This window comes from Pleuronectes platessa, chromosome 22, assembly GCF_947347685.1.
Source record: "Pleuronectes platessa chromosome 22, fPlePla1.1, whole genome shotgun sequence".
NCBI lineage: Eukaryota > Metazoa > Chordata > Actinopteri > Pleuronectiformes > Pleuronectidae > Pleuronectes > Pleuronectes platessa.
In genome coordinates, this window is record NC_070647.1 from 16,475,165 (window position 1) to 16,493,115 (window position 17,951).

At 44.2% G+C, this 17,951-nt stretch overlaps 1 protein-coding gene across 2 annotated transcripts in view; it reads left to right on the plus strand.

Moving 5' to 3' along the window:
- Nucleotides 1–1,774: 1,774 nt before the first annotated feature.
- ppp1r12a (protein phosphatase 1, regulatory subunit 12A) overlaps nucleotides 1,775–17,951 on the plus strand; it is a 40,744-nt gene continuing 24,567 nt past the window's right edge. Inside the window, exon 1 of one of the 2 annotated variants that reach the window (XM_053414560.1) lies at nucleotides 1,775–2,212. In XM_053414560.1, coding sequence (XP_053270535.1) covers nucleotides 1,976–2,212 — 237 coding nt within the window. In that variant the 5' untranslated portion in view covers nucleotides 1,775–1,975. The remainder of the gene's footprint in view (nucleotides 2,213–17,951) is intronic. The other variant, XM_053414561.1, reaches the window with a different exon arrangement.

Below are 17,951 nucleotides of genomic sequence, written 5' to 3' on the forward strand. Positions count from 1 at the left end.
CATGGCCAGCAGCTTCCTGACACTGACGCTGTTTGTGTCCCATCATCCCGATGAGTCACTGCCCATGACCTTAGTGTAACGCTGAGTCCTCTCCTCCTCTGAGAGTCTGAACCTCCTTGTTCTCCCGTGCTCCTCGGGACAAGTCTAGTTCCCTGCATTTGCAGACAATAAATTATTAAAATCTGTCTTATGCTCAGTGTCTGCGACATGAAGAATGAGAAAATGGGGATGGGTGGCGCGACTTAACACAAGAACCCGTGGTCACAGTTGTGTAAATGTTTTGGGTCATGATTCTGCTTGAGCGGCTTGTTATTCAGGATGTCTATCTCAGGTTCGGTGGGTGGGTGTGTGTGTGGGGGGGGGGGTTCTGATCAAGAACAAGCAGCATCATTTTCCTTTAATAAAATGTCTTCAAACACAAAATAACATCTTTATCTCCTGTAATGTCACCTGAATTTTTTATCTGAAATGGCTGCTGTCTTCAAACCCACAACTTGCGTATGAGGAGACGACTCCACACCCCCTGCTGTGTACACATGGGCGTCTGCCAACAATAACACACAACGGTGCCAGAATAAAAAACACTTTATGCCGGGCCACCGTGTTTTTACTCCAGGTAGCGTTGGACCACCCCGGTGCTTGAGTCCACTAGACATTCCTGGCACTTCAGGTGTTGCCCATCAAATCATTACAGGTACTTTGTGGTGAGATTTTTAATTTCCCTCAGCGAGCCATGTGTTTTTATTGGATGGAAACTAAACTGGTTAGACATGACACGGCTGGAAGAGGAGTTTTATTTGATGTGGTTTTGTATGGAAGAAAGCGGGACATCAAAAATTAAAAAGAATTTATTTAACATGACTGAACACCACTTCTTAAAGTTTTATTGTTTTTTTCTATTCTGAATATTTGTCTTAAAGATTATGGATTAAGACGCTGAATAGTTGAGAATATGAATTTGCAGATGGGATAAGGACTTAAAAACAAATGCATGAAGATTTGTAAACAATTGTCTGGGCTCCTTAAATTCAGAGTGCTGAAGTAAATAATTATTCCATGAGGATCACACAAACAAAAATATGTGTACTACATTATACAAACAATATAAGTATAGTCATGATACTCAGCACAATACTGTTATAAAACAGGAGAAAGACTCATAATCCTTCATTAGTCACACTGCGAGGGGAGGGGCCAGGGGACATTAAAAATAGATGCCCAGTAAGAGTGATAAATGAGTAAACACAGTATATAAACACAAAGAAATATGAAAAATTGAAAATCATATAGTACGTGCGATGTTAACTGAATATTTGTGCACATTGATGATATTGACATTGGACGATAGAAAGATTGGACAGAAGAACTGTTCAGTAAATCAAACTAATATTATTATCATTATTACTGTTGTTGTTGCTATTATTATCATTATTACTGTAGTATGTGTTATTATTATTACTATTAGTATTGTTGTTGGTATTATTATTAATTGTATTATTGAACTGTGGCTGACCCATGACCTCCGTATGCCCTGTGGTCTGTCCCAAGTATAAAACAAAGTACACATATATAATCCCACTTTACCCATCACTTGGAATAGAGTGAGGACGAACACTAGTTTTTTACCACAGTGTACTCTGAAGTACTGCGTGTACTCTTGTAGTATTGTGTGTACTCCGGGATTATTACCCTGCTCACTCATAATCTGATGATGATGATGACGTTATACTGCAGTTCCTGGGCTCCTCTTCTCGCGAGACTACGGATACGACCAGACGTCCTCTCTCTCTCTCTCACCCCCGGTGTCTCTCTCCCTCCCTCTCTCTCTTGCTCTCCCTCCCTCCCCGTGTCTCTCTCTCGCTCCCTCTCTCTCGCTCCAGCCCTCCCTTCCCACGCCCCAGTGCGCTGTGGGACAGTGCTGCTATAAAGTATATCCTCTCCCGGAGAAAGATAAGAAGCCCGAGACAGGAGGGGGATGAAGATGGCGGACGCCAAGCAGAAGAGGAACGAGCAGCTGAAGCGGTGGCTGGGCTCGGAAACGGACCTGGAGCCCCCGGAGCTGAAGAAGAAGAAGACGAAGGTGAAGTTCGACGATGGCGCCGTGTTCCTGGCCGCCTGCTCCAGCGGCGACACCGAGGAGGTGCTGCGAATGCTCGACCGGGGCGCCGACATCAACTACGCCAACGTAGACGGACTCACCGCCCTCCACCAGGTTCGTGTCCCGGCCGCTCGTGAGGTGTTCGCCGGGCCGCGGCGCTAGCTCGCTCCGGGAACACCTGTCAAATGGAAGCCATTCTCATCCCCGTTGTTTACCTTACCGAGCTCCGCCGTCCCCCCCGCTCGACGCGGAGCCGGGAGGAGGGCACCAGTGCCTGCCTGCGGGACGTTAGGGAAACTGGGTCTAAAGTGTGCAGGCAGCTTTCAGGGTGATGTCCCAAAAGTTAAAGCTACTTTCCAAAACCCCACCAGCAACTGTATATCCCCCCCGGTCCACGGGTGCAGTCTAATGGCTGCACTTTCCAGCTCGTAGTGTTGCCATCGTAAATAACAACCGGGGCTGAACGATCCTGTGTGTTTATTATGGTTCTGAGGGGTTGTGGGCTCGAAGTCATTTCGCGTGCCGTGATCGAGTCCCTCCAGGAGCTTGACGTGCATGTTGTCATTGGTTTGAAACACCCCCTGTCCAGGCTACATGAGCCCCCAACAACAATGGCTAATACCTGGCGAGCAGTTGTGTTGATAAACCCCTTCACCTCGACCGTGGCTACTCTCTGGGGAGGAAGCGGAGGCTAGCTAGCTTCAACTCGGCTCCGGGCCTTAACCGTACACATCGATGTTTACCCAGCCGTCACCGTGTTGACACCGGTGTCTGGTGAAGTGGTGAAAGTGGAGTAAAGTGGAAATCGGGCATAAATCACACGGGTTCGATGCTATGCGAGCAAAAAGTGTATTATCGCTACGTTAGCAGGCTAAGCTAATGTGTGGCTAGCTGCTTTAGCTGGAGTTGATTCATTCGTTAGCTCGCAGGGAAGGGGACGACGTCAGCTGACAACTTGTGGGACTCGTTGTTTCACGCGTTGTGGTGTTCTGTTGTGTGTTGTCGGACTGAACTGGAATTGTGTACGAGGGTTAAAAAAGCGTTGCTAGTTTTGTCCCCGGTGTGTTAGCGACGCTGAGCTAGCTGTTTGCCCGCTAACCACGGCTAGCTTACGTCTACCAGCCTGGGTGCTGCCAAAGCCAAGTAGTGAAAATGGCAGCCAGTGTTGACTGTGGTTAGACAGCAAGTTCAGAAACTGGTGTAGTGTGTGAGACTGGTTTATAATATGGATGAAAGATGGTGGAGCTACTGAGAGAGAGAGCTGGATTCAGGGATGGGTTCTGTACCTACTGTACTAACATACCTGTCATTGTAATCTGTGAAACGTGTCATCTGTAGTTTATTGATTCATTAATAACCTGACTCATCTCGTGTTGTGCTCCAGATGTGACCTCACCTCTGTCTATCACTGGGAAAGATTAGAACATCGATAATCGGGATTCATTTTCACATTCAACTCCTTCAGTGTTATGGCATTTGGTGGCATTTGTCATACACAGAACAACATCATATTGTGTGTATAACTTTTTGTGCATAAATGAGAGTGTGTTCTTCATTAATGTAGTTTTAGTGTTTGGTATTGATACTAAACATTTAAAAGTGACATTTCCATCTGGTTAGATTTGCACCCAGGACATTGTTGGGTTTTGTGTATGAACTTTAGTCTCCTAGGATTTAATACCAACTCATAGGGTTGAGTTATTACTTGTTGTAATATATATTTCACTGATTCATTTATCGTATGTTTGAATAGTGTTTTGATGATTTAAGGATGAACTGGTTTCTCAAATGAAATGTTCAGTGCTCCCACAGATCTCCAGTGATGTCACCCCATTACTCATGCCCTCATGTCTAGTCTCAGTAAGCCCTAGCAGTTTACAACACCTTGCTTCAAGGTATGTTTGTTGTCCAGGACCTAGCCACGGTCCAGTAAAAGTTTTAAAAGCAAGTTTTCGAGGAGAGGTAATACCCCCTTAATCTTTAGGTGATGAATTCATTCGGATTTGTCCGTGGGTTTATTAGTTGTGTTGTTAAATCAACCTTTCTGTTTGCTCAGAGTTGCCTATCATTAAATCTGGAATTAGCATGCCCCCCGTCCCCCCCTACCTCACCCCCACCACCGTGCAACCTCATTGGGTGGAAACGTTGCCTTTTTTTGGGCTGATGTACAGGGAAGAATTTGCAGTGCTGCTCCCCAGACCTGACCATCTCTGGACGAGAGGCGGCCTGGAGTGTGTGTGTGTGTGTAGTAGACGAGCAGGTGATCCCCTGGTTATGGGGTCTTTATAAAAAAGTTGAGGGATGCAATCCAGATTTGTGTTTTAACATGCTAATCCAATATAAGATATTATTGTCATTTGTTTCTTTAGAGCATGATCAAAGAGTCTAATCTCAGGTAAATTTGTATTTTGCGTGGACACAATACTGCAAGAGACTGACCTGGCTTGGTTGTGACTTGTGTTGTGTTGTTACATGGGGGCTCACTGGTCACTGGGTGCAGCGAGATCACTCCCCGTCGCTGGTGACCAGTGCAGGGGTTATAAATACCTCCGGCACAAGTTCTCCTAACTGGGTTTCGGGAGATGATACTAAGTTTGGATGTGAGTCAGAGTCTGTGGCTCTGCTTTGTAGTGCACTCCTGGCACTCGCACATTCAGGCAAGAGGTTGTGTTGTGTGTCTCTGCGTGAGTCACAGACCCTCTGTCACGTTAAAGAATGACATGTTACTGAAGGCCTCGTAAACATGATCCCTGTTGTTGTCTCCGTCATGACAAAGACCACAGACTCCCTTGTGTATATGAGGGTTGTTAGGCCTGAGGTTTGAAGAATTAACCAGTCGTGTTATATGACGTCTCTGGTTTTCTGTTACACGCGAGGAACAGTAAGACTTTGTGCATCTTTCGTAGTTTAAAAAAAACACATTTAAACTTTGTGATGTAATCAACCCAAACACAGACTGCACAAGCTCAGTTGCATGGTAGCGAGGATGCACAAGTGCACAAAGGGTCCAGTCGAGTAGACAAGTGGAGATTCCAGATCCCGTCGGCTAAACTCGTCTCAGAGGGTAGCATTCCAGCTCCTGTCGTCCTAGCCCGGCGCATTCTTCAGATGACAGTCGCTGGAAACCATGGCAAAGCGAGAGGAGAGCAGACATTCCTCAGCTGTCACCTAAACCCCTCCCCTCGAGTCGTTCTCCCTCTGGCTTGCCTCTCCCCGCCCGGTGCCAGAAGCAGGGCCCAGCTGACTGTTGCCCACTGAGCTCCATCAAGGCAATTAGTGTGGAGGTAACCCGGGCTTGTCGCTTCACACAAGAAAATCTCCACGCTGACCCACACCTGAACTTTTTTCCTTTTTAGTATTCGAGACAGTCGCTGATCCCCAGGACCGAGGTGACAGGGCTCAGCTGAGCATGTCCAGAGTCGGGTCTTACAATGGCCGGGCTCTGTTGACATTACACACCCTCATTACGGCCCTGAAGTCCATGAACATTATCTTTCACTGTCTCCATGGCAGCGACTCAGGGAAGGTTGCTAGTCACTTGTGTTGGTGGATTTGCATGAACCGTGTGGGAGTTGCATAACACACTGAGCAGAGAGAGAGAGAGAGAGAGAGAGAGAGGGAGCGAGAGAGTGAGTCTTTGGCAGCACTTGGCAGTTTGAAACGAGAATCAACTTCATGAGTCTTGTAACGGAAAACCATTACTGAGCATGTGGTGGGAGATGGTGAGGTGGCCGTGTTTCTCTTCATCCAGACCGGCATCAGTCATATTAACACATTACATAACTGCTGTGGATCTGGCTTCAGCCCGGACCATGAGATTCTCAGCTGTGCTCGCGGTCGGCCTGTGAAAGGTGGGAAAAAAGAAACATCCCCATCTTCCTGACTGAGGCATCGCGGCCTCCTCTCACAGACCACTAATCTCTCTCTCTCTCTCTCTCTGCCTGAGGGAGAAAGTCTCCTCATCTCATGTGGAGACGCCCCTGGGCTGAGACAGGCAAAGCATGTGTGCATCACATTGCATTTCACAGCCTCACTGTATGTAACACTCACCTGTTCTGCTACTCTACACAATAGAGATATAGGCAGAGACTTAGAAAGCTATGAATAAGAGTATTGTGACGATTCTTGGGATGAAGTTATAAAACCCTTAAACCAATAACTTTATTATCAATACCCTATATAGAACTTGAATCAAACATGCATTCATACATAAACGCTGATAGCGATGTATCTATAAGCAGCTGATTTCTGTCAGCAGAGAACATTTGTTCCATTGTTGTATCCTTAACAATAGGAAAAAAAAGTATTTGTGTACTCTGTATGGCCTGTTCTTTATGTACATGGCTATATTGGCTGCAGGAGCTGATATGTGTGACTGTTGTGGTACAGTTCACGGTACAATTGTAGTTTGGTGTACAGCCAGTATATCCATTTGTTTTGTGGACTTGATGCTCTTAGCTGCTGCTTCTATGATGTAACCAGCTGAAGAGTTGTAGGTGGGGATGTGGGTTGATAGGCTTCAGAGTGGACATGGTGATAGTTACCTGCTTTTAAAAAGAAACTAAAATATTTTACACTCCAGTATTTAGTCTCTAGCAGGATGTTGGTGCCCATGCTGTCTGTTAATCGTTTTGATATCTGTGTCTGCTTTCACATCACTTTTTTAGCAAAAGGCTTTACTTATCTTCCTGGCCCCTTTGTTATGGTCTAATGTTCTCCTACTGTAGCTGCTAGTCATTCATGCATTTCTAACATGTTGCAGAATACATTAAAATGCAATTTAATAATTCATAGACTGGAACCTAGACTGTCTAGATTTTATTGTTCTTTGTCTGTCTTGACTAGTGCCAGTTCCCCTCGAATGTGATTAAATTATTGCGTTTATGTATTTTGTATTGTTGCCAGTGACACGTCTTTGTTTGATATTCAAAAACCAGACCTCATATTGAGAATAACCACAGCTTCATTTGCTTGTATTCCTATTTATCCTTTTGTTGCCATGACTCGCAATTTTTTATGAATAATCGGCAGTCCTGATGGTGCAGTAGTGGAAATATTACTGCGTCATGATAGTATTAATCACATGACACAGAACAGGCCCTACTGAAGGAAACTGGAACCCATCATCACAAACCGTTTCATCTGTTTGAGTTCAAACGGATGATCAGAGCAACATTATCAAGACAGGAATATAAGCATGTCTGGATCAGCATGGATTAAAGTCAGCCTAACCTTCACACTACCGCAGAAAGGAGTAACACCTCCTTTCCATTTATAAAAAATCAATCAGCTGATTTGTGTGGGGAGGCTCACCAGCACTGAAGCTGTTAATGTGTGTTAAACTTGCACATAAACGCATACACCCTCAATTTAGTCTCATGTGCAGACGTATAGATCATCACATGCATAGCTGAATTCTTGTGTGCGGTGAATCACCGTAACGCCTTTGTAACCTTGGCTTGCTTAAGTGTTAATTTTAGAATCTGAGCCCTAGAACATGTGGATTTCACCTGTGTATAATTGCCATGTCTCTCCTCGTCAAGTGGGCCCCGCTCGCTGCTTCATTCAGCCTCCCTACCAACCCCATAATCAACGGCAGGAAGTCCTTGTGGTGTTTGCGCGCCAATGCTATGCAGCATGCCAGGTCATCTGCTGATTGTGACACGTCGGTGTTGTTTCCCCCGAGCTGTGTTTTAGAAAAACAATGAAAATAGAGAGACGTGATCTAAATGGGTTGGAAGAGAGAATATTTTAAAAGTTGTTTCTTGTTGAAATCATATTCTCAGTGTTGGTATGGAACCATAACCTAAACAAAGAGTTTGAAGCATTCTCAGCAGCTGAATACATCATGTCAGGGCTCATACATACTTATAAATTAAATTTGTCCTCAGGGGAAGGTGGTGTACGTTCTTATCTCGCCGTTCCTTGGGAATTCACACAGTAAATATTAACCTGTAAAGAAAATATTTCCGTACAGAGTCCCTCTGATTCCAGGCTGCATGGAATCTTTGAACCACACCTCTAATCATGTCATTGCTGTGATAACGCATAGATGAAATGCCACGGGCGTCCCCCACCAGAGGACCTGGAACAGCGAGGAGGGCTCACTGAAGTATTTCAGATGAGCGTTGCTGCAGGTTGGAACTGGTTCACGTGGGGTCGTAAGGAGAATTCCTCAGTAGAGTAAACCTGCTGCCACGTACATGAGTGAGCTGACGGAATGGCAGAGCTACAAACGCGGACTTGAACTTGCTAGAAAAATCCCATTTCACGTGGAGAACAAACTCCTCATGACTCTTTCAATATTTCCCTTTTTGAATCATTAAAATGAGATGTTGGTTTTAAACCAGAGGCCTCCATGTGTAATGTGTTTCAATGATGTCATCTTGTGCTCCCTTGCATCAGGTTGTAGCTGTGTCACTCCCTCAGAAGCTGATTGAGAATATATATATAACTTTAGATAAATTGGTGAACCGTCCTTTCAGTTCGTAACAGAATAGTGATAATCACTGGCTTTTTGTCCTCTGCCTCCACTCGTCCGTGCTGTGCATAGTGTCGAGCTGCTGTGAAATGTTTGTGGGATGACTTCAGCTTGTTTTGTTTTCTCTTCCTCTTCCACCCTGTAGCACGTCGTGTCTGTCTCTTACTGAAACCAGGTCTTCTCGAAGCCGTCCCACTGTTGTTTCAGTCACATGCTTCACCCTCTGTGTTTTTTTTATGAGCTGTTTTTGAACTGAAAACACCTGGACGCGCAGAGACTCTTGATTCCGCATTGTCTTACGGAGACAACGAGGACAATTAGGGCTGAGGGCGAGGTTGCATTCTTTCCATTTATCCTTAAAAATGGCTCAATCTTCAGCTGATCAAATCAAACTTTAGCCCATATTTACGAATTACAATTGGTCTCAAATGGCTTAACAAGGTGATTAACCCTACACAATAAGGGATAGAGGTGACTGTAACATTTGGCTCATTACACACAATCTGGAAGAGATCTAGAGTATGATATCCTTACATTTACACCTGGAGAGTGTAGTTGTATCTACCTGTCTTTCTTATGGAACAACAAGCCCACAACTAAAAGCTGTAAATCTATTTTTACACCTGTTTGTTTACAAATGTAAGTATTGGTAACATATTGTGGTGAATACACAATAAAACGGTTATTCTGTTGCTAATTTAGCAATAAGAGACGTACTTCTAGGAAAATACTGTTCTAAAATATCTCAAACTCTGTAAATTTCCCAGGTAAAAACATGCACTGATACCTTTAAAAGCTAATAACAGCCGATCTGATAATAAACTAATACATCTTAGCATCTCCAAATGTATTTTCCTTCCTTTTACAATGGATTAGCATTGATTCTTCTTTGGCTCTGATCCATGAGACTAAATGAGCCTGGTTTGCTTTGGTGCTATCCCATTAGTGTTCTTGTGAATAAGTGGCTGCAAATAATACTCCACCTGCAGATAAATAGCGGTGTCAGTACAAGGGCCTGGACCATGCCAGTGAGTCCTTTGGCTCGCTGTTGAAATGGACCTGCACAAGAAAGTATGCTTTGTGTCTTAGCCAGGAGCTGTTTTTCATGTTTTAAATATTGTTGCTCGCCTAATGTCTGTAAAAAGGATTGTAAAAAGGACTGTAAAAAGGATCCAGCTGATGATCCAGTGAAGCAGGATAATGAGTTAATTTAAGAATCAACTAAGAGACTAAACTAGAGATGGTGCTACAAGAAAATGCTGTTATTTATGATAAAGGGCTGAATGAAATGTGCATCACACAATTATACAGACAATTATAGCAATAACACTAATTACAAAATAGGTCACAACACCACTTAGTCATCCCAGTGTCCCCAGAGACAATATTCCATGTTTTATAGAGCATAAAAGTCAGGTCACTGAGTCCAATCAAGCTGATATGTTGTGAGACTGTTGAATGAATAATGAATGAACCAAAACAACTGCTGCACAGACAAGATAATGTCCTCACAATATACAGTAGGCACAGATTGTTTTATTGTAATTTAACATGCATACATACACACACATGTGTTTTTTTTATTTCTGTGTCACGACAATGCATTGGTCCATATTTCCGGGGGTTGTTAGACACTTATATTCTACAGGACACCATTGTTTTATTCAGGTTGTTTCACGGACAGTATAAAAAGGATACCCACTGATCTTCAGGCCAAGTGTTGATAGTGTTGCTCGTCTTTCCTTTACCGAGGTGGATCTGGTAGGAGGGATCAGGGTGTTGGAGATTTCAGGCCAAAGAGGAACAGGAAGTGGCTGTTTATTTTTCTCATTTCCTCTTTGAGGCTCCACTAGTGAGCCTGCTTCTTCCCCTCCCTCTGCTTTAATCACTAACGCAGGCCTGACATCGACACATGTACACACGTAAGCAAATATGCACAGTTATCTGCACTGGCTCACCAAGCAGAACGCATGCATTCTTGTTTTTTTTACACGAGGCCCCGTTGAACTTAAATCGTGTGTTATTCCATTACTATATCCTTGTTTAACTATTTCTGGATAAAACTTTACTCCTAGTTGAAAGTCTCGATGACGACTTAATATATAACGTTTGAATATTTTGCAGAATAAACCTTATGTTCATGTACAGGTTGATTTATCCTTTTCTAATTGTATAATACTTTATAGACATGTTATTTAGCTCCACTCAGAGCTGTGGAGTCGATCTTGGTGTTTGCGTGACAGTGTGATGTTGTTCTACTCCGGTAACGATCCATATTTGTGCTTGTAATGGCTGTAAATTAGTGGAATGGCCGCAGGGGCAGAGCCTGGCATCCACACTATCCCTTTAACCTCATGGGTTCGGAGCCTGTTGCCCTGAACAGTGACATAATGCCAGTACACTGGAAAGAGAGGAGGGGAACATAGTGTGCACCGTGCTCAATGCCTCTGTAGCTGACTGTCAGTGACGGCTGCTGACTGAGCTATCTTCTGTCCTCTGTATAGTAGCCCTTCACATAAGGCTTCTATTATATGGAAATATCAACAGAGGTTGTATTCTGCCATCTCTCCATGGCTATCTGACCTCTCATGCCCCCCCCCCAGTTGGTGCCTCCCTCTCGCCCTTGGACCCCTCGTATGGAAACAAACTTGGCTCTCAAGTGGGGCTATTGTTTTGCCTGCCCAGCGAAAAGCCCAAGTGAAACATACAGTTACAATCTCGCCGGCATTTTCCCCCCCTCTTCCTCAATCCTGGTCTTCTTTTTCCATGGGAATCCCAAGGCCTTATATGGTCGTCCTCAGTAGCAGCAGCAGCAGCAGCTACAGTACTGAAGGCAATGAGTGTGTGTTTGAGGGAGAGTGTGTGTTTGTGTGTGTGTGTGTGTGTGTGTGTGTATTCTGGTTACAGCTCCCAACAGGGCTCATCTAGTGGAGGGACCCAGCTGGTCGCCCTGCAGCGTTCTAACCCTCCCCCTCGTACCCTCTGGCCTCCTGAACCCTGCCAATAGCACAGAAGCGATGAGCTCTTTGTCTCAGGCGTAAACACAAACACACACACACAAATGTACAACACCTTACAGAATGAACGTTCTCACACACAGTCCTCCTTTCAAATACAGTTCCACTAATCATCGTGTAATTCCTCCATTTTCTAGTTTATTGTGTTTCTGGTTTTATTTTCACTCTTTCAGCTAATCTCTCTGCGTCTGGGCTAATCTGTCTAACAACCGCCCCCCCTGCACACACACACACACACATGCAAACACAGATGCATAACGCACTCATACTTACATGCAGGCGGTAAGAAGGAATTCCTTTTGTGGAAGTTGCTGAGCGCCTCTGAGCCGGTGACGTAGCCCGGCGAGGAGTGGCCAGAGCGCTGATGCCTGAAGCCCCAAGGCTAGGAGTATTACTTATCTGGGAATTTCTCCACTGGTATGCTAGTCCAGGGCCTCGCTGCTCACTGGTTAGGTGGTTGCAGAGAGAAGTTGTACTACTGGAGGGGGGAGGGAGAGAAGTAAGGCGAAGGAGAGGGCCACTTCTGAGCTGCTGTGCCGTCCATACTGTTCTTTTTATATGGAAGAAACTGGTCTTTCTGTGTTTGGCAAAATGAAAAAACCTGTGTTATGAAGCTTTATTCTGAATGACTAAAGTTGAGCACCAGGTAAATGAAAGCACCAGCGGATATACCGACAAGAAACCTCCTGATGAGAGAGACCACATGCCCTTTTACACAGATAACGTTCTTGCTCTCCGTCATTCAGCCGCCTCACCACAGAATTTAAAGCGGTTTCACTCCTCCTACATCACACCTCACTGCGGACCTCTCGCTGAAAGCACAAGATGATCGCGAGGCATGGAAAGAATTATCAGTTTGTGTGTTTTTATAGGTTTGTGTTTTAATGGAGGGAACTGGGAGTGATATCACCGCTCTCCTCCAAACACCATGTTTTTGGAACGGGCACACAGTGTTGTGTTGCTGCTTTGATCGGAGGCAAAGTCCTGATCACAATCGAAGTGAGAGTGAGTCAAGCCTTGTGCACGTGGGGGGGGGGGAAGACAGCTGTTCCAAAGCAGTTCCCCTCTTCACTGTGATAATCTCTGGGTTTGTTGCTGTTGTGGTGACTGAAGCATAATCCCCCCACACACCGTGGAGACGCTTTCTTCATTAGAAAAAATTGTTGTCTTTATGGAAACTGTTGTCGTCGAGGTCTGCGGATAATCGAGAGGAATCTGGACTTTGTTTCTGAGAAGAGGTGTCGCTGTTGAGTTGAGAATATTACTCAATACTTTGGGTCTCCTCAAAAGAAATTCCTTCTGCTGCAGTTAGCAAATACAGACCAAACCTGAACCATGTCCAAAAAGGGTTGATAATACAGATTGAGTCTAGATAAGAGAATGTCAAGTTTTAATCATAAAATCCTTTTTATTTAGTAAACCAGTTGCAAGAAGCTTCGAAGACAATTGAGTAGATTGTCATCTCTGGGTGACTCTTCTTAAAAACATATGAAACATCTGCAAGTAAATATATATATAAGGTCTATGTTAAAGCAAGGACATTGACAAATTTGTGTATTTAAGTATATAGTTCCAGGATCCATCAGCAAAGCTCTATTACTTCTCTCTCAGTTCCAAAGAAGCAAGCAGAGACTTGGATTAATTTGCAGTGATGGCGTGAGATCACTGTTGGCTTGTAATGTGCTAAATGTTTATGTCTGCTGAGGATCATGTAGAAAACTGTGTTTGAAGCGCTGGCACACATTGGACATGTCACACCTAACAGATACCGGGCCTCTAACACAGGAGACTGAGCATTTGAAGACTGTTTTTCATTTCAAAAGTGACTTCCGACTGTGTTTTTCCTATACTTGTTCTGAGATCTGTTTTTTTTAAGTATTGTCCCTCACCACACCAGCTCAGTGTCATTCACTGAGAGCCTGCAGTTCGACCATCATTTGAATGTAGAATAGCTGTTGGCACAATGCACCGAGCCATCCACCTGTGTCACTGAGTTTCTTGGCAGTGAAAAGCAGAAGCAGCAGCAGCGTTCTGCACAGTGCTTGAGTCGGCCATCTGAGGGTGATACTAAAGGAAGTCAAGGAGGGGAGGGGTCTTCAAGTGTCTCCTTCATGTGGAGTGGTTCTAAATTAAGCTTGACTCTCCTCTGCATGATGACCCACTAGATAATACACCTACCCATTGTATACACACAGTAGCTCTACCTCAGTCAAGACGGCTTTCAAAGTGTTTTCGTCTGGCTTTTCAGACTCGGTTCTGTAATTGTCATCGTTATTTATAGGTTGAGTTTAATGGAGGTTTGTGCAAATTCACAGCACACACAAGTCTGTTAGTGTCTTAGCTGGGTAAGTTGGTGGCTGTGGTTTTGTCATCTCGTCCTCTAGCTTTTCCATCGAGTTTTATTTAACTTTTTATCAACTTCATTGGTAGATGTTGTCTAACCTAGTCTTATCCTTACTGCAATGATTTAAAGTCTGTCCTGCAGCTCTAATGAAAACGATGTTCTCTTTAGTCTGAACATACCCCCCTAACTCTTGTACTTCTTTATGCTATCTTTGTCTTCTTGTGTTTTGAATGACAATATAAACTAATTAAGATGAAGTATGAGCGCTCACATTGTGTGTCTTTCAGCCATAAAAGGTCATGAGAACAGCGAGAAGTCCTTCATGCAAGATGATAAAAAAAATAAAGATGGCACCTTGAGACGCCCCTTTCAACATGGCTTTTTTTTAATGTGGTCTCCCAGTGGTTTACTTTTTAGCGCTGCCTTCGGGGGCCATCCGCGAAACCCCTGTGTGCTTTAAAATTAAGTCTTTTCTCTATTTATTTATGTTTCTTTCAAAGGGCCGACGGGGCCTGAACCCATGTTCTCTTTTGGGCTTTGTTGTCATGGTGAGGGACTGGCCTCTTTTCTTAGGTGCACGTCACGGGTGCATATTTGGTTCGCTCCGAGAATGGCTTAGCCCATCGTCTTCGCTGGGCTTGAGGTCCTCCTTATTATTTCAGGATTAGGCCGGTGCATATGATGGACACTGTATTCCTTCTGTTTTTAATCTGCCGCCATATTTATCGCAGCCGCGACCTCCTCTGTGGTCCCACGTGGCTGCAATTCATTGATTAGTGTGTGAAGTGTGAACTTTACTAAGCTTTTCGTCTTAGGAGTTTGTTGACCTAGTGCAGCTGTACACTTTCAATACGATATTTTGATATATGCAGCATTTATTATTATGGTAAACCTAAGCAGTGCATTTTTCAATCTTATGACCATTTGTATCATGTTTCCTTCAGACACGCCTCATAAACTTTGACTGATCAAGGTGTTTTCGTTCCTGCTTTTTTATAAAGTGCCACTTATGTCACTGGAAGGTCGGGCCGGAGTTTGTCAAGAAAGAACGGGTCTTATTTCTGATGTTTATTTTAATGTTCCACAAGCTTGAAAACGAAGATGATGCATTTTATGATTTATAGTGAATCTTCTGCGTAGGTGGATAAGAACATGTTAGGAGCAGGGATGTGAAACAAGATGCACAGTCCACCGTCACAGCCCACATGAGGAATTAACTTCGGCCAAAGCACTATAGGAGATTAGATGGGAATCATCTAATGGAAAATTAATCCAATTCCCTTATTAATCTCAGTGGAATACTCACATTTTTCACATCCCACAGTGAAAATATTAAATGACGCCTAGATTGCACCTTTGACTCCCACTGACCCTAATTTCCAATCAGAGATTCAAATTTATTATTACATCACACAAAGGCTTATGGATAAATAGTTGTTTTCTCAAGCTAGGCGTATGATGAACATCCAACTCTATTGACCAATCAAATAGAGCACCCTGTGGCCATTGATTACATTAGTACCTGATTTTTTTCCTGTTACGTCAACTTCCCAGAAGCCCCAGTTTCCATTAGCGGGGACATTTTATCCGAATGGGCAGCCGGGGCCTAGTGTCTGTGGGTCTGGCTCTCCAGGTTCCTCCTGTTGTGGCGGTCCTAGCATTGGTTACCGGTCAGTTACCGCTGCTGGGTCTGCCATGGTGGGGACATTTGTGTTGCACTGATTTCCGTCTCTTACCAAACGGAGCTGTGGCTAAATGATGGATAAGTCGCTGTCCAATCGATTGGTGCTGAAAAGCAAATACACCTCACGACTCCTTTTCGAGAACTAAACCAAATACTGTGTGTGCTGTTGTGAACCCTGATTATTTATTAACATGTTATCATCTCCTGTTTGTGTCATTCGGAAGCTGCGAGCGGAGGCGTCCCTCCTCTGACGACATCTCTATTTCGAAGTGTGTCAGTCTTTGCTTATCAAGCCTGTAAATCACCTATAAATATATAATCATGGGTTGTTTATGGCCGTTTGGAAAATGTTACTGCTCAGACACTCTCGCCCATCCCTATTGTGTAGTGCCATCCATATTTTTTCCTCGATGATTGACAAGCTCTCCTCCTCTCTCCCCCCCCTCTTTCAGATGAACTAGACAAACAGGTTTAAACGGTAACTTCTGGGCTTGAGAGTGAGTCACTGCATATCTGAGCGTTTCTCTGTGAGCACATCTCCGGTGCTATAAGTCATTTGGGGGCTGATTGGGATGTGTTAGACAGGATTTAAGCCCACAATGTTTCCTTATATAACTTCCATTAATATCATCTCTGCCTTCCATGCACTGTCTGACTCACTCGCTCTCCCTGCTGCTGCTGGCAGATATCAAATGTGTTGTCTTGTTAGATTTTTGCATGAGCCGTGGCGGTGAATGTTCTCAGATGAAAACATCGAGGTTGCTATGATACTTTCTCCTGCCTCTTCTTCTTCTTCCTCCCGACTCTCTGGCCACTCCGCTCTCCGTTCTCTTGATGCAGCCTCTAACTCTGGCACCTGTCAGCCACAGACAATTACAGCCATTAAGAGATTACCTGTGTTGGGCTCCAGTAGCTGCTGGGAGGAGCCAGTGGAGGACGGCTGGTGACGGATCTGAGGAGGGAGGTCACAGCCCAGCACTGCGTTCACCTTGAGGGGCTTTTGAGGAGATAATAAGTGTTATGGGGGGGAGGATGTAGATGAGAAGTCGAACACTCCAGCTTTGTTGTAAATAAGAAAAATATCAGGGCAGTGGATTATTTGTAAGAGTTCTTTGACACCAAGCACATCCCAGAAAACAGCAGAAGCCAACTGAGTCAGCTTCATAACACCTACATCTTCTGTTTAAGTTTATACCCTAATAAAAGAACTGATATAAGAGGTCAATAAAGTGCATTTGTGATACAAAACGTGATCATTATTCTACGTATATTTCTCATTTCAATTCACTAATCTTTGAAATCAGCTGCAGTTTTCTTCGTATGTTTTTAATGCACATCTGCAAGTATCGGCTTTGCCGTGGTGTTGTTAGCTTGTGGGCTTTCACAAGGCTTGCTTCCACCTGCCTTTGTTGTAGACTGCATGTTGTAGACTGCATTATAATGAATCCCCGGAGGATTGGAACAGCAACATGGGAACTCATAAATGCGACCGGAGTGTGAAAAACAAGCATCAGTCCACGTCTGTTCTCTAAAGGTGGTGTCTAGGGATTCCTGTTAACATATTGATGAGAAATGTGAGCTGCCGGGCTCACCTGAATAAATCTGGCTTCACCAATTCTGTCAATTATCTTGATTTTTAACCACATTTATTACAGGCCTACCACATGCAGGGACATCATAGCAAAAACATTTTCACACAAAGATGGCGTCCAACTTACATTGAGGATTAGTTTTTAACGAGCTGCCCTTTTTAAGTAACGTCAGCTTTTTAAAAACGTGAACAGGTGAACCCTGTCTATTTAAAAAGCCAATGTGCACCTGAACAGCCCCTGTCAGACATAACCACACACACACACACACACACACACACACACACCGTCAGATAAGCCCGGTGAGGCGCTCTTCATCTCTGACCATGTACGGCGTTGTAAACGGCCCAAATTTGGACAAGGATTCCAGCCAGATAGTCGTGTGCCCTGAACGTGAAGCCGCTGTGTAATCACGTGTATCTGTTTCCCCGGTCAACGCTTTGGTTTTCATAGCAACCTCAGAAGAGAGAGAGAGAGAGAGAGCGATAGAGAGAGAGAGAGAGAGAGGCGGTCGAGTCACGGTGTGCAGGGATGTGGGCGACGGGTCGGAGTCAAGTTTGTTTTTTTAATTGGTCAATGGAAATTCTAGTGGTGGTTATCTCTAATGATCGGTCACAGCAATGACCGTCCTTCAGTGGATGTGTGAATCCACAGATTGTGTTTAAGATGCTGAATGTGTGGTTTTCCACTTGTGAACTTTGCAGGTCACAGTGTTATTTGATGTGAAGTAAGTGTGTG